The 26670-nt window shown below is 40.0% G+C and overlaps 1 protein-coding gene across 4 annotated transcripts in view; it reads right to left on the reverse strand.

Annotated features, from left to right (window-relative positions):
• The window catches only part of mthfd1l (methylenetetrahydrofolate dehydrogenase (NADP+ dependent) 1 like), a 92638-nt gene that overhangs the window by 18051 nt on the left and 47917 nt on the right, over positions 1–26670 (reverse strand). For all 4 annotated transcript variants that reach the window (XR_009061550.1, XM_057823480.1, XM_057823479.1 and 1 more), the window contains 3 exons: positions 19609–19720; positions 2676–2815; positions 414–455 (listed from right to left, as the gene is read on the reverse strand). Coding sequence is in view for 3 of the 4 variants with exons in the window: in XM_057823480.1 (XP_057679463.1) it covers positions 414–455; positions 2676–2815; positions 19609–19720 (294 nt within the window). In the remaining variant the exon portion in view is untranslated. The remainder of the gene's footprint in view (positions 1–413; positions 456–2675; positions 2816–19608; positions 19721–26670) is intronic.

The raw sequence follows: 26670 nt of genomic DNA on the forward strand, positions 1-26670 counted from the left end.
GTTGAATGTTTATGTCTGTCTTGTGTCTTATCTTTCCATTCCAACAATAATTTACGGGAAAATATGGCATATTTTAGAGATGGTTTGAATTGCGATTAATTAATTTTTAAACTGTGATTAACTTGATTAAAAATTTTAATCGTTTGACAGCCCTAGATTAAATGTCACGGGTTCACCCAAAAAAAAAAAAAAAACATTTGGCAGCTTCGCTGTCAAACCATGTTACATAATCGAGCGAGTGACTGATTCGTAATTGAAGTATTGCCTGGCCTCATGGGTTTAAGGACCTTTAATTGGGCCTTAAGCTTCCTGACCTTCATGTCTAAATTCGATAACCAAGTGCAGACAAATTACTTTATTGATTACATGCGAGTGTCGCATCTAAATCAGATCCAAATATAAAAGTATTGTACCTCATCGATGTATTCTCTTGGAAGTGGCGCGCCAGCTGATACCTGGAAAAATATGTAATCACATATTACTTGATTGTTGTTACAGTGGGGCAAATAAGTATTTAGTCAACCACAAATTGTGCAAGTTCTCCGACTTGAAAATATTAGAGGCCTGTAATTGTCAACATGGGTAAACCTCAACCATGAGAGACAGAATGTCGAAAAAAAAAAAGAAAATCGCATTGTTTTTTAAAGAATTTATTTATTTAATATGTATTTGGTCAATACCAAAAGTTCATCTCAATACTTTGTTATGTACCCTTTGTTGGCAATAACGTTTTCTGTAATTCTTCACAAGCTTTTCACACATTGTTGCTGGTATTTTGGCCCATTCTTCCATGCAGATCTCCTCTAGAGCAGTGATGTTTTGGGGCTGTCGTTGGGCAACTTTCAGCTCCCTCCACAGATTTTCAATGGAGTTGAGATCTGGAGACTGGCTAGGCCACTCCAGGACCTTGAAATGCTTCTTACGAAGCCACTCCTTTGTTGCCCTGGCTATGTGTCATGCTGAAAGACCCAGCCACGTCTCATCTTCAATGTCCTTGCTGATGGAAGGAGAGTTTCACTCAAAATCTCTCAATACATGGCCCCATTCATTCTTTCCTTTATACAGATCAGTCGTCCTGGTCCCTTTGCAGAAAACAGCCCCAAAGCATGATGTTTCCACCCCCAATGCTTCACAGTGGGTATGGTGTTCTTCGGATGCAATTCAGTATTCTTTCTCCTCTAAACACGAGAACCTGTGTTTCTACCAAAAAGTTCTATTTTGGTTTCATCTGACCATAACACATTCTCCCAGTCCCCTTCTGGATCATCCAAATGCTCTCTAGCGAACCGCAGACGGGCCTGGACGTGTACTTTCTTCAGCAGGGGGACACGTCAGACAGTGCAGGATTTGAGTCCGTGGCGGCGCATTGTGTTACTGATAGGAGCCTTTGTTACTGTGGTCCCAGCTCTCTGTAGGTTATTCACTAGGTCGCCCCGTGTGGTTCTGGGATTTTTACTCACCGTTCTTGTTATCATTTTTGACACCACGGGGTGAGATCTTGCATGGAGCCCCAGATCAAGGGAGATGATCAGTGGTCTTGTATGTCTTCCATTTTCTAATAGTTGCTCCCACAGTTGATTTCTTTACACCAAGTGCTTTACCTATTGCAGATTCAGTCTTCAGAGCCTGGTGCAGGTCGACAATTTTGTCTCTGGTGTCCTTCGACAGCTCTTTTGTCTTGGCCATAGTGGAGTTTGGAGTGTGACTAACTGGGATTGTGGACACGTGTCTTTTATCCCGATGAGTTAAAACGGATGCCATTAATACAGGTAACGAGTGGAGCCTCGTTAGACCTCGTTAGAAGAAGTTAGACCTCTTTGACAGCCAGAAATCTTGCTTGTCTGTATGTGACGAAATACTTATTTTCCACTTTAATTTGGAAATAAATTCTTTAAAAATCAAACAATGTGATTTTCAGTTTTTTCCCCCCCACATTCTTTCTCTCATGGTTGAGGTTTACCTATGTTGACAATTACAGGCCTCTCTAATCTTTTCAAGTAGGAGAACTTGCACAATTGGTGGTTGACTAAATACTCATTTGCCCCTCTGTACATTTTTTAGAATTTTGTTAAGAGTGAAGGTCATTGAATTCCTTCCTTGAAACATGTCTACAACAGATTAGCCTCATAAGATTTCACAGAAACACAATGCTGAATTTATGTACTGTAGCTCATAAATTGTTTTGGCATTTTGGCAAGTGAGAGGCACAGAATTTGTGCAATGCACTCTTATCTATACAGTGGATATAAATTGGTTTATTGGAGAAAATACAGCAATTTTCATTGTCAAATGATAATCACAATTTCTGTCATAATCAAACATTTTCAACATTCTCTGATCAGTTTATCTCTAAGTCCTTCCGGACATCTGTGATTCATTTAGACCGTTTCCTGCCGCAGGCCCTTAATTTAATCTCACCGTGCATGCGTGCATTTAATCAGTTGTTATTGCAGTTGAATCTACATAAAGAAACATTCAGTCATCTCCCAAATTCAATTAGGTACAGTTATTTAACAGCATGACTGTCCCAAAATGCAAAAGTGTGGGTTCTGGAACTTCAAATACTGTCACATTACATGCTCAGTAAAAGCTGTTGTCAGGATGCCAGCGGGCAAAACTGACACCACAACGGTGGTTCCTGAGTCTTGTAATGACAGCGTGCTGTCTGGACTTACATTGGGGCCTCCGCCGTGCATCTTCAGAGCCCGAACGGTCGCGACCAAAACCACCACGTTGGGCCTCAAGCCGGATGTCCGACATTTGATGTTGAAGAACTTCTCCATGCCGATGTCTGCGCCAAAGCCGGCTTCGGTCACTGCAGGGAGAACGCTATTTAGTTACACATTTACTGCCTCGCCACCACTCAAACTCTGGAAACTGGAATAAAATTAGTGTATGGATGTAAAACACCAATTGTTTTCAAACATCTACTGCCATCACAACTATCAGTCACTGGCTGTTCTTTATGTATAAGCATTAAAGGTACTATACGAAATTTTTAGTGTCAATTTGAAATACTTTCTGTACTGCATGCATTTCTCCACCAACGCCCTGATGAATACACAGAGCCCTGACATTTAAATTGAGACGGATATTTTAACTAAGACCAAAAAGCACTTATTCTTCCCTTCAATTGTACTCTCCGCTTGGCAAAAACATGTTTGTAACCCACTTGAGGCTTGCTACTAAACAGTAAACAATCACGTTTGCCGTTTTTACATTTCTGATGCCGATTTGACAGGCCAAATGTTCGTTGCGTTTTTGTTTGTGCTTGCACAAGCATGCCCACTACACACGAGTTTAACACAGGTTGCAGTTACGCTTTAGGCCAGAGGTGGCAGTCACTCTATATATCACCTTTAAGCTAGTAGGGGAAATGTTTTGAATACATTGAGGAAAATAAGTATTTGAACACCCAGCAATTTTGCAATTTCTCCCACTTAGAAATCATGGGCGTGTTTGAAATTTTCATGGTAGGTGCTTCTCCTCTGTGAGAGGCAATCTTAAAAAAATAAATAAATAAAAATCACAGTGTATGATTTTTTAGCAATTTATTTGTATTATACTGCGGCAAATAAATATTCGAACACATGAGAAAATCAATGTTAAGAATTGATACAGTAGCCTTTGATTACAATTACAGAGGTCTAACATTTCCTGTAACTTTTCACCAGGTTTGCACAGACTGCAGCAGGGATTTTGGACCAGTGCTCCACACAGATCTTCTCTAGATCAGTCAGGTTTCTGGGCTGTCACTGAGAAACACTGAGTTTGAGCTTCCTCCGTAGATTTTCTATTAGGTTTGGGTCTGGAGACTGCCTAGGGCCCTCCAGGACCTTGATATGCTTTTCACGAAGCCACTCTTCAGTAATTTTGGCTGTCTGCATCAGGCCATTGTCATGTTGGAAGACCCAGTCATGACCCATTTTCAATGCTCTGACTGAGGGAAGGAGGTTATTCCCCAAAATCTCACAATACATGGCCCTGGTCATCCTCTCCGTAATACAGTGCAGTCGTCCAGTCCTATGTGCAGAAAAAACACCCCGAAAGCATGATGCTACCAACCCCATGCTTCACATTAGGGATGGTGTTCTCAGGATGGTACTCATCATTTTTCTTCCTCCAAACACTATGAGTGGAATTAAGACCAAAAAGTTCTATTTTAATGTCATATGACCAAACGACTTTCTCCCATGACTCCTCTGGATCATCCAAATGGTCATTGGCAAACTTAAAACGGGCCAGGACATGTGTTGGTTTTAGCAAGGGAACCTTTCGTTCCATGAATGATTTTTAACCATGACGTGTTAGTGTATTACCAACAGTAACCTTGGAAATGGTGGTCCCAGCTCCTTCCAGGTCATTGACCAGTTCCTCCGGTGTAGTTCTTGGCTGATTTCTCACCATTCTTAGGATCATCGAGACCTTATGAGGTAGATCTTGCATGGAGCCCCAGTCCAAGGGATATTGACATTCATGTTTGGCTTCTTCCATTTACGAATAATTGCTCCAACGGTAGATCTTATATCTCCAAGTTGCATGACAATTGCCTCGTAACTAGGGTTATTCCGATCATGTTTTTTTGCTCCCTATCCGATCCCGATCGTTTTAGTATCTGCCGATCCCGATATTTCCCGATCCAATTGCTTTTTTTTTTGCTCCCGATTCAATTCCAATCATTCCCGATAATTTTTCCCGATCATATACATTTTGGCAATGCATTAAGAAAAAAATGAATAAAACTCGGACGACTACATACATTCCACATACACTACATAAGTACTGTATTTGTTTATTATGACAATAAATCCTCAAGATGGCATTTACATTATTAACAGTTTTTCTGTGAGAGGGATCCACGGATAGAAATTCTTAAAGGATAAATGTGACTTTGTATATTGTGACTAAATATTGCGATCTAGTGTATTTGTTGAGCTTTCAGTAAATGATACTGTAGCCATTTGACTGTTCTGCCCAAATGCATGATGGGAAGTGCAACCATGACCGTGCGTAGTGGCACCAATTGATATATCTTCTCTGCGTTGGGAAGTAAAACAGGGTGTTTAGGAAAAGATCAACCACTACCGTTCTTCCCCACATTGCTTCCCACGATATTTCTAATTGTCGAGAGAGGGATTTTAAGGCTTTAGCCAATTAAAAAGAGGCTCCAAAGACTGCCAAAATTCTCTCTACTCATTTTACGCTGCCTGTTAGCTCTATACATAGGTAAAACGGCGCCATTATAGATTGAACGCAACAATGCGTGAGTGGGTCGTGCAGCACATGCGTTAATTGCATTAAACATTTTAACGTGATTAAAAAAATTAATTACCGCTGTTTACGCGATAAATTTGATAGCCCTACTTAAAGCCAAAACTAAAGACTGAATGAATGTAAGACATTTTGTCTGTAACGTTAAATACAATTAGAAAACGATTTAATTAAAATATATATATATATTAAAAAAAGGCATGTCCGATATTTTTTTGCCGATTCCGATACTTTGAAAATGACATGATCGGACCCGATCGATCGCTTTACTCGTAACCTTTTCCAGCCTTGTAGAGGTCTACAATTCTGTCTTTGGTCTTGACCATATTAGTAATTGCAGTCTTTCTGATTGTATGGGGTGGACAGGTGTTTATATGCAGCAAACCACCTCAAACAGGTCAAAAAGTCAGGCTAAAAAAAATCTACCCCCACTCAACTTATTTGTTGGACTTTTTAAAAGGCAGGTCTTTAAGGCTCACAATTCTAGCTAATAGGCAAGTGTTCAAATACTTATTTGCAGCAGTATAATACAAATTAATTGTTAAAAAAATCATACACTTTTATTTCTGGATTTTTCTTTCTTTAGATTGTCTCTCACAGTGGACAAGCACCTACCACGAAAATTTCAAACCTGCCAATCATTTCTAAGTGGGAGAACTTGCAAAATCACAGGGTGTTCAAATACTTATTTTCCTAACTATATGTTTTGAATACACATGTAATTTTGTTTCATGTTTAATATAACAAAGAATATAAAACAAAATCTACTAGATTTTTTTTTTTTTTTAAACTAGAATGGGTATTTTTTTGTTTTTTGGCAACGGAACTTAGTCTTTGTGATAAATGGAGGTTCACAGTACTGTATATTTGCAGAGAGGATAAGAGATACGTTTCCCTGTGGTGAGTGATTTTTCACTGCCGGCCCTCAAAGTATCACAGGGCCTCCGATTAGAACGACCTCTTGAAGCGGGCCAAATAAAGCAAATGTACAGTCCACCTGGCACAGTGGTCTTGTTGAGATAAGCTTTTCTGCCATGTGTTGAATGGCTCTACGTGCGTGCATGCATGCATGGTGGATGTGTGCGATACGGCTACAACAACACTTACTTGTCTGACTCAATCTTGAGCTAGTACAGAGACGTATTTCACAGCTAAACCCGGTTAAATGTTTAAATATACCTTGCTTGTTTATGGAACATTAGGACTTTAATTTACAAGTTCATCCAACCGAAGTTGAGTGAATAGATTAACTTCAGTTCCTTACAAGAGAGAAAATTAGTTGAGGTATTAGTAAAGAATAGGGGTGGGAACCTCTTGGTACCTCACGATACGATTTGCGATACAAAGCTCACGATAACGATGAGCTGACAATATGGCGATACGTTCAGGAAATCATTCTAGGATATTCTACAACAAACTAATAAACAGAAAAACAAGCTTCTGCTGTGAATTGGAATGAGTTCATCACTAGTAGACGTCCAATCCATTTGAAGTGGGAGGGTGGCAGCGAATGAACATTCGTTCATTCGCTGCCATCCCTCCCACTTCAAACGGATTGAACGTCTATGGTCGTCAGTGGCAAGCAAAGCCAGGCATTGGGGGAATTTTAGCCAATTTCAGGTCATTACGTGTTGATTTTCAGTTACTTTCAGTTGATTATGAGGTATTTCATGGGTCACTTCCTGTTTATTTTGAGTTAACGAACAGGAAGTGACCCGCTAATCACCCAAATGATTTGGCAGTGACTCAAACTCAACAGGAAATGGCCTGTAAATGTCCTAAAATGAACAAAAAGTGACCAGTAAATGCCCTGAAAATTGGATAGAGTGATTGTGAATGCTCTGGTTCCGAATGAATGAACGTTCCCAGTCTAAATGGATTGGCGTCGAGCACCGTCAATGGCAGCCACTCCCACTTCTATGGTCATCAGTGACAGCCTATGCCAGGCAACGAGGTAATTTTGGGCTATTTCAGGTCATTACTTGTTATTTTCAGTCACTTCCGGTTGATTTTGGGGCATTTTATGGGTCACTTTCTGTTGATTTTGGGTTACAGAACAGGAAGTGACCCGGGAATGAATAGGCAGTGACTCAGACTCAACAGGAAATGACCTGTAAATGCCCTCAAATGAACAGAAAGTGACCTCTAAATGCCCCGAAAATTTGAAAGAATGGTTTCAAATGAATGACCGTTCATTCCCCCTTCCCAGTCTTAACGGACTGGGCATCCAACACAGTCTAGTCAACCACTAATTGTGCAAGTCCTCCCACTTGAAAAGATTAGAGAGGCCTGTAACTGTCAACATGGGTAAACCTCAACCATGAGCGACAGAATGTGGAAAAATAAAACAGAAAATCACATTTTTTGATTTTTAAAGAATTTATTTGCAAATCATGGTGGAAAATAAGTATTTGGTCACCTACAAACAAGCAGGATTTCTGGCTGTCAAAGAGGTCTAACTTCTTCTAACGAGGTCTAACGAGGTCTAACGAGGCTCCACTCGTTAACTGTATTAATGGCACTTGTTTTAACTCATTATCGGTATAAAAGACACTTGTCCACAACCTCAGTCAGTCACACTCCAAACTCCACTATGGCCAAGACCAAAGAGCTGTCGAAGGACACCAGAGACAAAATTGTAGACCTGCACCAGGCTGGGAAGACAGAATCTGCAATAGGTAAAACGCTTGGTGTAAAGAAATAAACTGTGGGAGCAATTATTAGAAAATGAAAGACATACATGACCACTGATAATCTCCCTCGATCTGGAGCTCCATGCAAGATCTCACCCCGTGGCGTCAAAATGATAAGAATGGTGAGCAAAAATCCCAGAACCACACGGCGGCGACCTAGTGAATGACCTACAGAGAGCTGGGACCACAGTAACAAACGCTCAGTAACACAATGCGCCGTCAGGGACTCAAATCCTGCACTGCCAGACGTGTCCCCCTGCTGAAGCCAATACACGTCCAGGCCCGTCTGCGGTTCGCTAGAGAGCATTGGATGATCCAGAAGAGGACTGGGAGAATGTGTTATGGTCAGATTAAACCAAAATAGAACTTTTTGGTAGAAACACAGGTTCTCGTATTTGGAGGAGAAAGAATACTGAATTGCATCCGAAGAACACCATACCCACTGTGAAGCATGGGGGTGGAAACATCATGCTTTGGGGCTGTTTTTCTGCAAAGGGACCAGGACAACTGATCTGTGTAAAGGAAAGAATGAATGGGGCCATGTATCGAGAGATTTTGAGTGAAAATCTCCTTCCATCAGCAAGGACATTGAAGATGAGACGTGGCTGGGTCTTTCAGCATGACAATGATCCCAAACACACAGCCAGGGCAACAAAAGAGTGGCTTTGTAAGAAGCATTTCAAGGTCCTGGAGTGGCCTAGCCAGTCTCCAGATCTCAACCCCATAGAAAATCTGTGGAGGGAGTTGAAAGTTGCCCAACGACAGCCCCAAAACATCACTGCTTTAGAGGAGATCTGCATGGAGGAATGGGCCAAAATACCAGCAACAGTGTGTGAAAAGCTTGTGAAGAGTTACAGAAAACGTTTGGCCTCCATTATTGCCAACAAAGGGTAAATAAAGTATTGAGATTAACTTTCGGTATTGACCAAATACTTATTTTCCACCATGATTTGCAAATAAATTCTTTAAAAATCAAACAATGTGATTTTTTTTGTCCACATTCCGTCTCTCATGGTTGAGGTTTACCCATGTTGACAATTACAGGCCTCTCTAATATTTTCAAGTGGGAGAACTTGCACAATTAGTGGTTGACTAAATACTTATTTGCCCCACTGTAGTAAACTGAGACACTATTATGGTGGAAGATTTTGGTAGCAACTTGTTGGTTCCTTTTTTTTTTTTTAACATCGACACCTTTTTAAAATGATATCTCGATTCTTGGCAGGAGCATATCGATAACCTTTTGGGATACGAAGTATCACGATACATCACCATTTCGATATTTTGTCACACTCCTAGTAAAGGATCACGAAATAGTCTTAAAATGATCCTTGTAAGCAGTCTACTACCCACAGTATGTACTTAAAAAGCGCTGAGCAGCGATATCAGTTTCAGAAGAAATACAAGTTCAAACAGTAAACAAAATAATCTAATCGTTGTGTACAATTTCCAGTTCCCATTCATAACTTTATGGGCTCATTTTGACTATCTGACAAGACGGAAATCCCCTTGCAAATGGATCATGACTTTTTGCAAGTCACAGGGGTAGAATAGCACGATCCTCCAAAGGATAAAATAAGTGAATTATCCATCTGACCATGTTATGATCTTGATTGTTGTCTGATTCATATTTTCAGACATGGCATCCAAACCCTGTGCCTAAAACTCAACCTGGAGAGCAAACTGCGTGTGCACGTTATGAGCGTAAAGACAACATTTCAAATCTGATGATTGGAATTGATGGTAAGATATCTATTAAGTTGCAAAACCAAGTCAGACCCCGGTGACGCTACAATATTCTGACAGAAGAGCCAACGACGTCATGCATTTAGAGAGACAATAGCTAATATGCTGACTCGCCACCCTGTGGTCTGGGGTGTGAATTGCAACCTGTCAAAATGACGGACGGATTTCAGTTTTTTCCGTCACCGTTTTAAAAAACCGGTCAACGACAGAAAATATCCGGTTAACGCGACCCCTGGTTCAGACTTACATTTACCCTTTTTCACATGCTATTTAGTGATGCCCTTGTTCGGCCATTCCTTACTACGCAGCAAAACGTCCTACACAATGCTCTGCGCGCATGCACACATCGGTTAGAAGCGGCGAGAACTCACTATTTTTGCTTTTCTTTAGTTTTTTTAGAACCTTTTCACTGCCTCAAAAATACTTTTTGCATGTATTACTCTCTCATAACCATTGTGTTTTTTTGTGTTAGCTTTGAAGCAGTTGAACACATTAGTCACGTAGCGTATTTAAACCGTCCTTATTTGATATAACTAAATTCAAGTATTTTCGTAAGGCATTTTTTAGTACGTTCTGCCTGTATGCATCTAAACAAAACAAGTTTAGAGCGCACGGTAGTAATTTAGGTGTCAAATTCGACTAATGTAGGACGTTTCGCTGATGTAGGAGATTTTGGCAGAACACCGGTCCACCCCCCCCCACGCACGTTTGATTGGCTGATGACTAGTACCCCGACATTCACACAATCCCCACAGAAAAGCATGTCAATATGCCGCCTCCTCCGCCCCCTTTGAAGAGGAGGGATATTAAGAGGTTTTTTCTTGGCCAGCAGCAGCCACTGTAAGTAATGTAAAAAGATATCAATGTTGTGGAGGTGGGGAACACACCACTAATTTTGCTACTGAAAGTCCAACCTCCATCAGAGTTAGCTTAACATTAAACTGTGCGAACTTGCTCACCTGTAAAACTCGAGTAGAAAGCTGCTTAGAGAGGTGTCTTCCTGTATGTTTTCTACTGTCAACTTTAATTCAACTGTGCATTTATTCATTAATTAAAATGTATTTATTCTCCACATCATCTAAAAAATATATATATGGCAGAAAACACAGACAAGACTGAAAAAGCAGTTTCTGCTCTTGCACTCCTCTTTAAAAAAAACTGCTGTATTTTAAGCTAAAACAACTGTTGCATTTGATAGAACAATATGTCTATATGCTGCCATAGCATATTCATGGCACATTAACCCCCTGAACTATTTTTAATTTGTCCGTTTTACCCTGAAATCCCCCATTTACAGACGTCACGCAACTGGTTTTTTTTCAACCCACCCATAAAACAAAGGTAATTGATTATATTTATTATTCAAAATGTCTGTCGTTTTTAGCTTAGAATCATTCATTGATGTCTCATATTTCATATTTAAATTAGAATCAGCGCTTGCAAGATCCCAGCTTTGTGTGACAACCTCGTGTCATCCCCAAAGAGGGGACGGACATCAAGGCAAATATTACGAGGGGAAAATTAAGGGCCCAGCAGAATTTATTACACGATCAACATCACCATCTAACTTCATGAAGGATCAGATTTTGCTTTAAGATTTAAAAGGGTCAAATTGGAAACTTGCACAATTTTTCTTTATCTAGAAATGGGAATTTCCACATCTTTAGTAATAATATAAAACACTTCAACAGCTGGAATGTGGGCTTAAACCTACAGGACTACTTCATTTTAGTCACAATGACTATACAATAATATAGAGCCTGATGAAGTAAGGCCATGAATTTTACCACAACCCCACCCCTCACACATCCTTCAGCGAGTTCATCAAGAGTTCATTTTTCATTGCCAGTGAGCTAAACTTTAAAGAGCGCTGATATAGTGTATCTTATATCTTTCTACAATACAACTATAAACAGAAAAACAAGCTTTTTTCATCCTGCTGTGAATTCGAATATGTTTATCACTAGGAGACGTCCAATTGGTTTGAAGTGGGAGGGTGGGCCATCCTTCCCAGTTCAAACCGATTGGACGTCTATGGCCGTCAGTGGCAGCCAATGCCAGGCAATTATGTCCCGTAATTTTCGCACTATAAGGCACACCTGACTATAAGCCCCCACCCAACAAAATTGACATGAAAACGGCATTTGTTCATAGATAACCGCACTGGACTGTAAGCCCTAGCTGTCCTTACTGTATTATGGGATATTTACACCAAAAGATATTATCCGGTAATGCTTTATTTGACAGCTGCATTATACGACTGTCAAATGAACCACCATGAAGCATTGAACCAATTGGTTGCAAAGCTTCATTGTTTCAAGAAGCTTCATTTGGCCATCACTGCTCCTTTGAGGGAGACGATCAACCTCCTGCTGCCACCAGTGTTGACCAACAGGCCTCCTTGCATGCATTGCAGCATTACAAATGAAAATAACAATCAAAATTCATGTTCTGCGCTAATTATTTCTTCAATTACTGTTGTAATTGTTTCAGTAATGCTACTTATGGTATTTGGTAACACTATTTGACAGCGGCGCCATAAGACTGTCATTAGACAATCATTATTATGACATGACACTGATGTCATTTCGTGTTATCCAGCAAATTATCTCACTTTTGAATGGATGTAAAAGATCCAGGCTAGACATAATAGGAGTTAGTAACATAATTTGCCCGATGACACTTAATGACATCCGTCATAAACGTTCAGTAATGGGCATGATGGTGTCATGTCATAACTATGATTGTCTTATGACGCTGCTGTCAAATAAAGTGTTACCTATTAACACAAATAAATCAACAAATAAGCTGCACTGGACTATAAGCCATAGGATTCAAAATGAAGGAAAAAAGTAGCGGCTTAAAGTCCGAAAATTACGGTAATTTTCGGGCATTTCACATAATTTCCTGTTGATTTTTTGGTCACTTCCTTTTGGTTTTGGGGCATATACAGGACACTTCCTGCTAGGCCATCACAATATATCATCACAATACATCGCCATCGCGATATGTGCATGGGCAAGACTCCTATCGCAGGACGTGTTTTTTTGTTTTTTTTTATGCGCAAGACTCCTATTGCAGGACGTGTTTTTTTGTTTTTTGAAAACTTAAACTTTTGTTTTCTTCATAAAAGCAGCAAGCGTGCAGAGACGTGGCCTCCAGGATCCCTTTTACATACATCAATCTTCATAATTCACAGATGAAGCCCCTTAGCCTGGAGTAAACTGTACTATATGAATACAATGCGGTCATAGTGAGTCAACTAAAGTTTTCCCAAGCAAAGCAATTCAAGTCATCTGGTGAAAATTCTTCTAGTTTTAATATTGCAATATATATCGCAATATATCACAAACCCCCAAAAATTCGAAATATATGTTTTTTTCCAATATCATTCAGCCCTACTTCCTGCTAATTTGGGGTTACTGAAAAGTAAGGGGCTCAGACATATCCCCAAATGAATAGAAAGCGACTCAAAATGCACAGGAAGTAATTTGTAAATGCCCTAAAATGAAATGGGAAGTGATCTGTAAATGCCCCCAAAACCATAGCTGCGAATGCTCTGGTTTCAGTGTCATTGACGGTGCTAGACGTCCTATCTGGTCAAAATGAATTACCATAATTTTCAGACTATAAGACACTACTTTTTTCCCCCTAATTTTGAATCCTGCTGCTTACAGTGCAGTATGGCTTATTTGTTGATTTATTTGGGTTAATAAGTAACACTTCATCTGGCAGCGGCGTCATAAGACCGTCATAAGACATGGATAATTATGACATGAAACTATCATGGCCATTACTGAATGCTTTGACAAATGTCATTAAGTGTTATCCGGCAAATTATGTAACTAACTCCATTTCTATCCAACTCGGATCTTTTACATCCATTCAAAATTGAGATAATTTGCTGGATAACAATAAATGACATCTATTAGCATTGATTAATGCTCATAACAGTGTCATATCATAATTATGATTGTCTAATGACAATCTTATGGAACCACTGCCAAAGTGTTACCAAATACCATAACTAGCAATTAATGAAACAACTGGAACAGCAACTGAAGAAATAATTAGCATAGAATGAATTTTTGTCATTAACATCTTTAGCGCTGCAATGCATGCTAGGAGGCATGTTGGACGACAACAGTGTTGACAGTAGATGGCAGCAAACGTCGACTGTCTCACTAACGGGAGCAGTGATGGCCAAATGAAGCTTCTTGAAGAAATGAAACTTTGCAGCCAATTGATTCAAAGCTTCACGGTGGTTCATTTGGTCTTATGACAGTCGTTTGATGCTGCTGTCAAATAAAGTGTAACCGGTTAATATCTTTTGGTGTAAATATCCCATAATACAGTGAGGGCAGCTGCATCTTATAGTCCAGTGTTGCTTACATATGAACAAATGCTTTTTTTCGTGCCAAATTTGCAGGGTGCGGCTTATGGTCGGGTGCGGCTTAAAGTGTGAAAATTATGGTTGATGTCTAGCTGTCAATGGGCTAACGTCAGTGAGCTAACATACACATTAATCTAATAGAAGATTTTGGTTGCAACCTGTTGGTTCCCTTTTTTAATATGATATATCGATTCTCGGTGGGAGCTTATCAGTAACCTTTTGGGCTACAAAGTATCGCGATATATCACCTTTTTGATAGTTTGTCACACCCCTAATTTATTTAAGACTAATGTACAATGCAAGACAAGACAACTAAAATTTTCTGTCTGAGTCAAGTGTACTTATTGTTACAATTTACAATCATCACAATCCTACTTTTTTAACATGATGAAATGCCAAAAGAGTGTTCATCTGGTTTATGAACCACTTTATGACCTGTTTATTGCCTTTGTCACAGGTGTCTTTCACAGTTGGCCTGCTTTTGTCGCAGTGTCAAACCACCATTCCACACCTCAACAATTAGCTGAAATAAGGGATTAAAGAGGATTTTGAGGATTTGTAAGGCACATACCCCGACAAAGACTACAATTATCTTATTACCATTTTGTTTTTTAAACTTCACCCCCCCCAGGTTTAACCCCAGTGCTTCATAAGCCCGCCCGGCCACCAGGCTTTTTCAAAAGCACCCATACAAAAGTTCACTTATTTTTCGCATACAAGTACCAAAGATGGCATCAAAAGGCAAGTTCAACTGCCAAAAGAACAAAATGTGATCACTTTTTAACATGATCATATAATTTGATTAGGACTGGCAGCTGCCAGCTGCTTAGCCACAATCGTTCCTCTTTCTTTTGAAAACTGAATATTGACGTTTGGCGGAGCAAGCTGATGGGTGTGGAAGGAAGTCTGTTTGCTTGGGGGTCATCATGCATCCCAGCTGCTGTGGGGGGCGAACAGGCGGGAGGTCGAGTTCCTTACATACCCGAGTGTCGGGTAACAATCACGCAGACAGGTAGGGCTCGATGACATCCTGTTTAATTTTGTCCAGACCCAAATGTTGTGTTTATTTAATTAAATGATTGAATGTGAGGGCATTAAAGACAGATGGAGTATGACCTTATAAGATACCCAAAAGCAGATTTTGTCTGTTATTCATCGACTGACGTCTTGGGGGTGGGGGGTTAGTATACTGCCGCCGAAAAATATGTTGGAAAAATAAGTGTCATTTGGTAAAATATGTACAAATGCATCAATTTTTATTGAATTTGTATTCAGATTTCTTTAAACTTATTAGCTACCATTGACAATGAAAGACACCTCTTAAACTGAGAAGTTCAAATACATTGGACATCTATAACCGTCAATGGCAGTCAAAGAGTGGACTACATTTTGAGTCATTTGGACCACAATATTAATATTTGGTATGTCAGTTTAGCCTAAATGGCTCAATTATTAATCATTTTTATGAATATGAATTGGGGTTATGTATCTCAGTGGTAGAGTAGTCATTCCCTTACCCAGAGCTTGTGGGTTCGATTCCCTGCCCTGATTTCCTCACCAAAGTATCCTTGAGCAAGATAATGAACCCCACGTTACTCCTGATGCTGATTCATCAGTAGATAAATGAGCATATAGACCCTACCCACCGACGTCACAAAATCACGTGATCGCTGTATTGTTCCGCCCCCTTGTCCGTCATTTTGTGTCTGTATTATCAATGGTCTCAATTGATCGAGCAATTTATAATGCATTTCATGGAAGACCCGGTGCTTTCGGATGCCGTAAACTCACTTGATGCGTTGCATAAAAGGCGTTATGTGGAAAAGCTTCAGTTTATCCATTCGCCAGATCCATATTTGATGCCTAAATCGATGTTTTTCGACCCGCTGTCTCTGCTAGCTACCCTGATATTTACAACTATCTTGTCCACACAAAATCAGCCTATTCTGACGAAAGTTTGAAAAACTTTAAGAGCTTGGAGGCTTATAAATACTTCGTTGCTGGTTGGGTGAAACAGGTCCTCGTCCACGAAAATTTGGCAGGAATCTATCTTGTGCTTGGAAAGGTGAGTTACGAAATTTTCAATTCAAAATCTTTTGTTCTTGCTAACATCCACTGTCAAGTCTAATGTATTTCATGTCATTTGTCAATGGAGCTAGGGCTTTTAATGTTTATATGGTTTAGCGATTGCACTCTCACTACATACATACGTGTATGTTGTCGGCGATTAGCCTAGCAATGATCTTAATTGTGGTTGTCAGCACAAAACCCTCTAAATATATATTAAATGCATCTTACCAGATATAAAATGACTACTACATAATCTGTGGTAATCGTTTGGAGCCCAGTTTTCTCGTCGAATTGCAGCAGCCCATCTCGCTCTCTCCTCTCCGGGTCTCTCGGAATCCGGTAGAACTTCAAGTCTCTCCGTCTATCCTCTCTGTTATTGCAACCGACCGCCACACACGCCTTCACCATTTTGATTATGAATGTTAACGAGCAGAAAAACACGCCGTAAATAGGAGGAATGTACGTAGCCGTAACAGGTAAACACGATGTGTTGACGGACAATTGGGCGGCACCAGTCAGGAGGGCGGAGTTGTGACGTCACGTGGGTAGGGTCTATAGTGTCAAAATGTTTGATGGTGGAAACTCGCTATACAAGTGGAAGTCCATTTACCCTTACCATAAAAAGACAATGAATGAAAAAAAAAAAAAAAATTAATCAAATTAAAATAAATGAAAACAAATGCACTCTGGTTATGGTCACCCAAAACACGTTTTTTAATAATATTTAAAGCAAAACCAGGTAACTTTTCAGTTTTGGCCGATTTTAGCGACGCCGGTGGACAAAAGCAGTAGTGTTTTGCCTTAAGGAGTTGCTTTCCCATTAGGTCCAGCGCACACCCGTAGAGTGTCGTAAAATCATGATATAGCGGTCTATGAAATCAAGTATACCCCATCCGTCGATTTCAATAGCAACTGGTAGTACAGCTTGCAAGCAACGAAATAATTAGGGTTGTCAAAATTATCGCGTTAACGGGCGGTAATTAATTTTTTGAATTAATCACGTTAAAATATTTGACGCAATTAACGCACATGCCCCGCTCAAACAGACTAAAATGACAGCACAGTGCAATGTCCACTTGTTACTTGTGTTTTTTGGAGTTTTGCCGCCCTCTGCTGGCGCTTGGGTGGGACTGATTTTATGGGCTTGTGTCATTATTTACATCAACAATAGCGGGCTACTAGTTTATTTTTTGATTGAAAATTTTACAAATTTTAATAAAACGAAAACATTAAGAGGGGTTTTAATATAAAATTTCTATAACTTGTACTAACATTTATCTTTTAAGAACTACAAGTCTTTCTATCCATGGATCGCTTTAACAGAATGTTAATAATGTTAATGCCATCTTGTTGATTTATTGTTATAATAAACAAATACAGTACTTATGTACCGTATGTTGAATGTATATATCCATCTTGTGTCTTATCTTTCCATTCCAACAATAATTTACAGAAAAATATGGCATATTTTATAGATGGTTTGAATTGCGATTAATTACGATTAATTCATTTTTAAGCTGTAATTAACTCGATAAGAAATTTTAATCGTTTGACAGCCCTAGAAATAATGTAACCACATTTTACCACAAATGCAAACAGAACAAATCATCTCCAAAATACGACAACGCTCATGAATAAAACACAAAGGAAGAATATAACTTACAAGCGGTGCTTGTATAAGGCACAAACACGTGGTGAGATGGCAAGAACTGCTATGGTACACTCGCTGCAGACATTAGCTCGTCAGTTTAGCTCTCTCTATTCGCAATGAGCTCATGTCGACATATGAGGACGTTAGCAGAAAGTACTGGAGCTTATCAAAACTAATTACACTTAAGCACCAACAGGGGGGCAACAAAACACCAGAAAAACGGACAGACAATAAATGGACATGACAGCACTGCCATATGCATATTGACCGAAAACTGATAATAAAAAAACCCATGTCGATATTATCCGATATCATTTTAAAATGCTTTTGTCGCCCGACAACTCTAACCAAGAAACATTTGCATTCACAGTTTAAAGCAACACTAGGTAACTTTTCAGTTTTGGTTGATTTTAGCTACACCGGTGGACAAAAGCGGTAGTGTTTTGCCTTAAGGAAGACCGCGTTTCCCATGAGGACAAGCGTACACCCGCACAGTGTCATAAAATCATGATATACCAATCGCCTGCAGATGGATTAAACGACTTTTCTGTTTCCAGCGACTGTGTGAAGGATGAATAGTAAAGGGTAACGAATCCAGTCGTGGCTAAACAAAAGCATATGACGGCTAGCAACCGTGTGGCTAAACCCCCAATCGAACTCGTCAGCGCTCGCTCAGTGTCGTGAAATCATGATCTTCCGTTCGCCTACAGGTGGATTAAACAACATTTCTGTTTCCAGTGGCTGTGTGAAGGATGAATAGTAATGAGGTAATGAATCCAATTGTTGCTAACCAACATCATGTGACGGTTAGCAACCTGGGGGGGGGGGGGGGGGGGGGGGTTACGACACGCCAGCAAGTGAAACCCGTGCCAATGTTTATTCTTCAGTATCCTGATAGCCTCCCTTTTTTCCCCTCCTCTGACAAAACATTTTGTCTCTTTTGTTGCTCTGCCATCTTTGCAAAATTTGCACGTGGTGACGTATGCCGTAAAACAGTCAGCACATTTGTAGTTTTTTTTTGTGTGTGGCCGGGTTCCTGCCACCGTCCAAGTTAATTAGTGCCGATGAAAGCAATACAGACCCCTTTAAGATATAAAAAAGTGTCATTCAACTAGTTGTCAATTAAAAATTGTAAATTGTAAGAATTATAGCCAAACTTTTCACCACTTTATCAGACAAGGAAGGTTGGGAATAAGCTTGACTGATGAAAAACAAGTATGTAAATTCTTGCTTGTCCATTTGCTTTTAACACTGCCCGCTTCAAAACAGCTGACTGCACGTGTTGAACGTGCTAAAAGTATTGTTTACCTGTTATTGCTCACGCGCAGAAGCTGAAAGTATACATATAAATAAATGAACAGTGCTTGCGAAGGCCTGCCAACACACATACACGCATTCCAAACATGTTTCTGCAGCCAAAGTAAACGTAGACAACAAGAGCAGATGGATAGATGGACAGATAAAAATGGCAATACTCATGTATGCCTTGGCGTTGAAGGGATTAGTGTGGCTTACCCCAGAATTCCTGAGGCTCTTAAGATGATCATTTTACTTCCTTCCTCTGTACTGTCTGTCTTTACGCAATCTTAGCACTGGTTTCCTAGAAAGCGTCACCGGATAGCGATACTACAGTAACAGAGGTGAATTTGGGCCAAAGGTTGCGAGACTGAGGGAAGCAATTCCAAGTTTATGGCTAGACTGAATTTAAAATAGTCTATGCGACCACCATCGAACAGTGCATGGATCACGCTTGATCTGTATGCGCAGACCGTGTGTGTGCTCACCAACAAAGCCGTCCCGTCCGACCAACTTCAAAGCCAGCTTGTCTGCGAGGACCGAAGAGTTGCCATGGGCGATGTTGGCAAAGGGCCCGGCGTGGACAAACACTGGTGAACCCTGCAACAATGGCGAGAGGAGCACAAGACACACCAACGTTTAGTCGGACAGCGTAACCAACGGCAACTTGCGGCTCGGTTTAAATTGGAAAGGACCTTTTCTTTCATACGACAAGTTGAGAACAGCATTGGTGACAAGTGTCTCAATGTGGGCTGGCAGTACATACAGTGCAGAAACAGCGGGTTAAAAAAACGTTAAAGGGGCCTGTCAGTTTTGTTTCTTCTTGTTAAAGAAACTGATGGAAAATTGATGGTCTGAGGATCTTACAAAAGGTCCGCGAGAGCATTTAATCTGACATGGAACACAATTCGTTCTTTCAAGAAATCAGAACTTATTTACTGCCAGCTCGATTCTTTACCATGGATATTCGGTATCTCTTAGGGGCTATGTGTCAAACATAAGGCCAAGGGGCCAGATCCGGCCCTCCACATCCACTTGTGTGGGCTGCGAAAGTAAATCATTTGCACACTAGTGTGTTTTTCCCCTTCTTTTTAAATAAAATAAAAATACAGGTAGTCCCCGAGTTCTGTCCTACGTAACCCGAATTTTCGCACAAGTCGGAATTAACCCTTTAAGTACCCCTTAATACCCCCTAAATCGCAAAATAATGATCCCAAAACATGTATTAAACATCATATCAACAAAATAAAAATTATGTACTGTATTTTTCGGACTATAAGTCGCACCTGAGTATAAGTCGCACCACCCATAAAATGCCCAACGAAGAGGAAAAAAACATAAGTTGCACCGGACTATAAGTCACACTTTTGGGGGAAATTTACTTGATACAATTCTACACATTGAACAGATATGTCATCTTGAAAGGCAGTTTAAAATAAAAATACAATAGAGAACAACATGCTGAATAAGTGTACAGTATGATAACGTTACATGATGCATGAACAACAAAATGCGAACGTGACCGGTATGTTAACGTAACATAGCTATTAAGAGTTATTCAGATACCTATAGCATAAAGAATATGCTAACAAGTTTACTAAACCATCAGTATCACTCCAAAACACCAAAATAACATGTGAAATGATATATTAATGTGTTAATAATTTCACACTTAAGTCGCTCCAGAGTATAAGTTGCACCCCCAGCCAAACTATGAAAAAAACTGCGAAAAATACAGTACTTACAAAAATGGCGGAAGAGAAATTGTTTCACGACAAAAAAAAAAAAAAAAAAAACCCTAACAACAACAACAACAACAAAAAAAACGACTGGAGAAAAAATGGCGGACAAGACCAGTGCTGCAATGATTAATCGTTTCACTCGAGTAATTCCATTAGAAAAAGGATTTGAATTAAATTTTGCTGCCTCGAGTATTCGTTTAATTAAAGTGGCGTTGTTTGCATGTAGTTTTATTGATTTGGGTGGAGACAATGCCCTCTATTGGCGACAGTGAATGTGACATAACTCATTTCACATGAATGAATCCAACTGCTCCCAGTTAAGACCAACGTAAGCAAAGTTTTTGCTTGAGCTAATGTTTTTTTTTAAAGCATTCGTAATTTAGTTTATTGGTATATATAGTAGTTTTTTTGTGGGAATATGTGTTTGAACCATTTGTTAAGAGCATTGTAAAAAAAATTTTTTTTGCATTTTTTAGCATTTAAGCTAGCGGACTTTTGCTATGTAAGTTAGCCAACTTCTTTTGTTTTACTTAGATCCTCATTTTTGTTTTTTTATACCGTTTGGGGCTCAGCTCAGGTATTTTAACTTTAATCTATGTTATTTATTCGATTATTCGAACTAACTAGTTCATCAAATAATCGATATCTGCAGTCCTAAATGAGACTCTGGCGACGTAAAGTCGAAATCACGTAAGTTAAGTACGTCAGAACCTGGGGACTACCTGTAAACATAGGTTTTTACTTTATTTTTTTAAAGTAAAATGTAAAAAATATTTGCATTTTCCCCACATTTTTTAAAATGTAAATAAATGAAAAAATATAAAAATTAACAGTAAATAAAAAGGGATATTTACAATTTTTATTCCCTCTTTTTTCTTCAAGTTTTTCAGGTAGCAGCGTCCATTCAAAAGTCAATAATCATTCGACTAATATGTCAACTATTCAGTCTCACTAAAAATTAATTTAAAAATTAGAAAACAGATTGGTACCTCTACTTCCGAACGTCTCTACAAACTAAACTTTCATGGTTACAACACGCCTCAACGGGAAAATATATACCCTACCCACCGACGTCACAAAACCACGTGCTCGCTGTGTGGTTCCGCCCACTTGTCCGTCATTTTGTCTCTGTATTAGCATTGTTTTCAATTGATCGAGGAATTTAAAATGCATTTCATGGAAGACCTGGTGCTTTCTGATGCCGTAAACTCACTGGATGTGTTGCATAAAAGGCGTTATGTGGAAAAGCTTCGTTCTATACAGTCGCCAGATCCATATTTGATGCCCAAATCGATGTTTTTCGACCCACTGTCTTCGCCCTGTCTGCCTGACATCTGCTACGCTGATATTTACAATTATCTGGTCCACACAAAATCAGCCTATTCTCACGAAAATTTGAAAAACTTCAAGAGCTTGGAGGCTTATAAATACTTCGTTGCTGGTTGGGTGAAACAGGTCCTCGTCCACGAAAATTCGGCAGGAATCTATCTTGTGCTTGGAAAGGTGAGTTACGAAATTTTCAATTCAAAATCTTTTGTTATTGCTAACATCCACTGTCAAGTCTAATGTATTTCATGTCGTTTGTCAATGGAGTTAAGGCTTTTAATGTTTATATGGTTTAGCGATAGCACTCTCACTACATACATATGTGTATGTTGTCGGCGATTAGCCTAGCAATGATCTTAATTGTGGTTATTTGTCAGCCCCGTAGACGAGGCCAGTTTCTTTCACTTGGTACCAGCTAAATATTATTAAAAAAATAACGATGGTGGAAGAAAGGGAAGTCACAAACATCTTGAATTTGAAACTATGTCGTACTACGTCGTATGTTGTCGGCGATTAGCCTCGCAATGATGTTAATTGTGGTTATTTGTCAGCCCCGTAGACGAGGCCAGTTTCTTTCACTTGGTACCAGCTAAATATTATTCAAAAAATAACGATGGTGGAAGAAAGGGAAGTCACAAACATCTTGAATTTGAAACTATGTCGTACTACGTTGTATGTTGTCGGCGATTAGCCTCGCAATGATCTTAATTGTGGTTATTTGTCAGCCCAAAACCCTCTAAGTATATCTTAAATGCATCTTACCGGATATAAAATGACTACTACATAGTCTGTGGTGATTTTTTGGTGCCCAGTTTTCACGTCGAATTGCAGCCGTCCATTTCGCTCTCTTTGGATCCCTCGGAATACGGTAAAACTTCAAGTCTCTCCTTCCATCTTCTCTGTTAGTGCAACCAACAGCCACACACGCCTTCACCATTTTGATTATTAATGTTAAGGAGCAGAAAAACACGCCGTAAATAGGAGAAATGTACGTAGCCGTAACAGGTTAACACTATGTTTTGACGGACAAGTGGGCGGTACCATTCAGGAGAGCGGAGTTGTGACGTCACGTGGGTAGGGTCTATTGCCTCTTTTCAGGATACGAGGAAAAAATACAGTAGAGGCTGCTTGCTACTCACAGCTCCCAGAGTTTATTGAATGTAACATTCTTGTAGCTGCTCTGCCATTGGCTATTGCCTAGCATCTTCCTGGCATCCAGTTGGCTCTACAGTATGAGTATGTGTGTATCCCAGCGTCTTCTTCATTCGCCCCTCGGGCCATGAGGTGTTGAGTGTTTTAACTTTTATTCTTTACTGTATTCTTTGTGTTTTACATTGTGCACAACTCTCCTGTTTATTGTGCTATGATCTATTTGTAACATGTATTTGTTACATGTTTTCATGCATTTTTATGCTTCATTAAAGATTTATGTCTAAATTTTGGCAGGCTTGGAACGGATTAGGGCATTTACACGGAAAAGGAGTCTCTACTTACGGAATTTTCAGTTTACGAGACTACTTCCAGAACCAATTAATTTCGTGAGTAGAGGTACCACTGTAATAAATGTAGGAAATAAAAGGCCTTAAACTCAAGCCAGAAAAGGCCACTACGCAATTAATCAGAATCATCAGGGAAGTCATCTAATGATGGAGATTAAACATTGGTGCTGAATCGCACATTTTTAAATAATTACAGCAGTCTGCTGCACGTGAGGAAATTTCCAAGACAAATGGAGCTAAACAATCCATTGTAAGACTGCAGCAGGAAAACGGAAGATATTTTCGACGCTTTTGTTTGCATTGCCTCTGACTGTTTAGATTAACACATTCGCGTCAGAGGAGGCCATCCTCTTCCTAAAACATTGATCACGTTGGCAATCGACGTCCAACCCATTTGAACTTTGCGTTATGACAGCTATCAGTCACTACCAGCTTCTCGCAGTTCAAATGGATTGGAGGTCTAGCAGGTTCAGTGACAGTGAATAGAGTTGTCCGATAATGACTTTTTAACCGATATTAAACAGATACCGATGTTTGCGGGTGTGGACTTAACATATTATGGCTAATTGTAGTGTGATGGCCTACTAGATGCTTTACTAATGATAAATGTAACAACTTCAATATTTTCCAAATAAATATTATGTGAAAAACAAGAGAACGACGTTAACAGTTATACAAAAAGTGCCTATTTTCCACCACTATATTTATCTTTTAAATCAAAATAGTGCAAACGTCAACATTTTTTGGATCAAGTGGAAGTGCAAAGGCACTTATTCTGTCCTCAAGTTTGTTTGAGGGTACACAAATGGACCGATGGTGAACAAATCAGGCTGTAAAGAGAAGTCAGACGCTGGAGGAAAGTTGAATTGGCTTTACTGTGCTCATCTTCCTCTTGACGAGAGCACTGATACTTTTTTATAAAACTGAAAACAACAAAACATTGTGTCAATAATATGAAACAAAGTATACACCACCTGTCAATTTGAATAGCAACTGGTAGTACAGCTTGCAAACAATGAAATGGAGCCACATTTTACCACAAATGCAAACAAAACAAAATATACACATCTCCAAAATACTACACAACGCTCATGAATTTCCCACAAAGGAAGAATATAACTTACAAGTGATGCTTATATAAGGAACAAACGTGGGAGATGGCAAGAACCTCTATGGTACACTGGCTGCAGACGATAGCTCTTCCATTTTGCTCCCTCTATTCGCAATGACCTCACGTCGACATATGAGGATGTCAGCAGAAATTGGTGAAACTTATCAAAACTAATTACACTGTCGCAGCAGCAGGGGGCAACAAAACACCAAAAACAAAGGCAGGCAATAAATAGACATGAGAGCAATGCCATATGCAAATTGGCCCAAACCCGATAATGAAAATCCGATGTCGATATTATCCGATATCAATTTTAAAAGCTTTTATCGGCTACTTTACATTAGCATTCACCGTTTAAATCAACACTAGGTAACTTTTCAGTTTTGGTCAATGTTGGCACGCCTGTGGACAAAAGCTGTAGTGTTTTGCCTTAGTAGACTGCATTTTCCATGAACACCAGCACACACCCGCACAGTGTCGTAAAATCACGAGCTCCCGTTTGCCTGCAGATTGATTCAACGACATTTCTGTTTCCAGCAGCTGTGTGAAGTATGAATAGTAATTACGTAATGAATCCAGTTGTGGCTAAACAATAGCATATGACAGTTAGCAACTGTGTGGCTTAGTGTGGCTAAACCTCCCCCGCCCCCCAACCCCACCCGAACTTGACAGCGCTAACGAGTTCGGTTGAGTGGGGTGGGGGCATCACGCCAGTGAGTGAAAGCCAGGCCCAAAATTATTCTTGAGTATCATGTTAGCCTCAATTCTTTTTCCTCCTCCGACAAAACTTTTTGTCTTGTTTGTTGCTCTGCCATCCTTGCAGAATTCGCGCGAAAGCGTTCGCATCGACTGCCGTCTTTATAATGAATGGGGAAAGGGGGAAGTGACGTTGGCCGTAAAGCAGTCAGCAAATTTATCGTTTTTTGCGTGGCAGGGTTCCTGCTACCCTCCTAAAAGTTGACTCATTTGCTCCCAAAAACGTATAAATACGTTCTATTTTTGTTTCAGTGTCCCAAAAACGTATTTCTACGTCTTTTATGTTTTTTCACAAGAGACATCTCTAGGTTCTGATGCAACTTTGCTCCAAAGCACAATGCTGAAAATCCATTTTAAAGAAATAAAACTGGCCACTGGAGGGCAGTATTGCATTTGATAAGACCCGCAACCCGATTCAATGGAACGAACGGCAGGGGTGCCGGCGGAAGACGACCGAACGCCAGGCGCGAGCAGGACGACCGGGAGGACGTCCGGGATGCCAGGCGACGAACGACTAAGTGCGATGACCAGGAGGACGTCCAGGATGCCAGGCGGCGGACAACCGAGCAGAACAACCAGCCTGCGCCGCCGTGCTCGGCCGCCCGCGTTCCCCCCAGTATCCCGCGACTCAGCCAGAAACATGCACGACCAAACCAGTCCCCCCCCCCCCCCCCCCCCCCCCCCCGAACACAAAATGCCCCACAGTTCCCCAGGCAAATTCCGCCACGAGGCAGTTGGTCACCACAAAAGAAAGACTCAAAAAAATCCATCTTGAGACAGGCGGCGATGAGGGAAAAGTTTACCCCGGCTGTCGCGGCCACAACAACGTCATCTCTCAGTTCAATAGTTTATTTATGTGTAAATAAATTGTTACTTTGCTATCAAGATCTCTATTTGTCTTGTTGTTTTATGTTATTTTATAGAAGGAAAACATTATTCAGATGTTTGGGATGTCACAAAAGCAAAAAATAGCTGTGTTAAAGTCAAACTTATGTTTGAAATGTATGCTTTTACAAAAAGCTCGATTTCTTTGTTTTTTCATCAGAAATTGGAAAATTGCTCAAACTAAGCTATTTTCTAAAGCTGATTTCTAAAGAATGGAAAAAGATATGAACT

The sequence above is a fragment of the Corythoichthys intestinalis genome, chromosome 19 (assembly GCF_030265065.1).
Source record: "Corythoichthys intestinalis isolate RoL2023-P3 chromosome 19, ASM3026506v1, whole genome shotgun sequence".
Lineage (NCBI taxonomy): Eukaryota > Metazoa > Chordata > Actinopteri > Syngnathiformes > Syngnathidae > Corythoichthys > Corythoichthys intestinalis.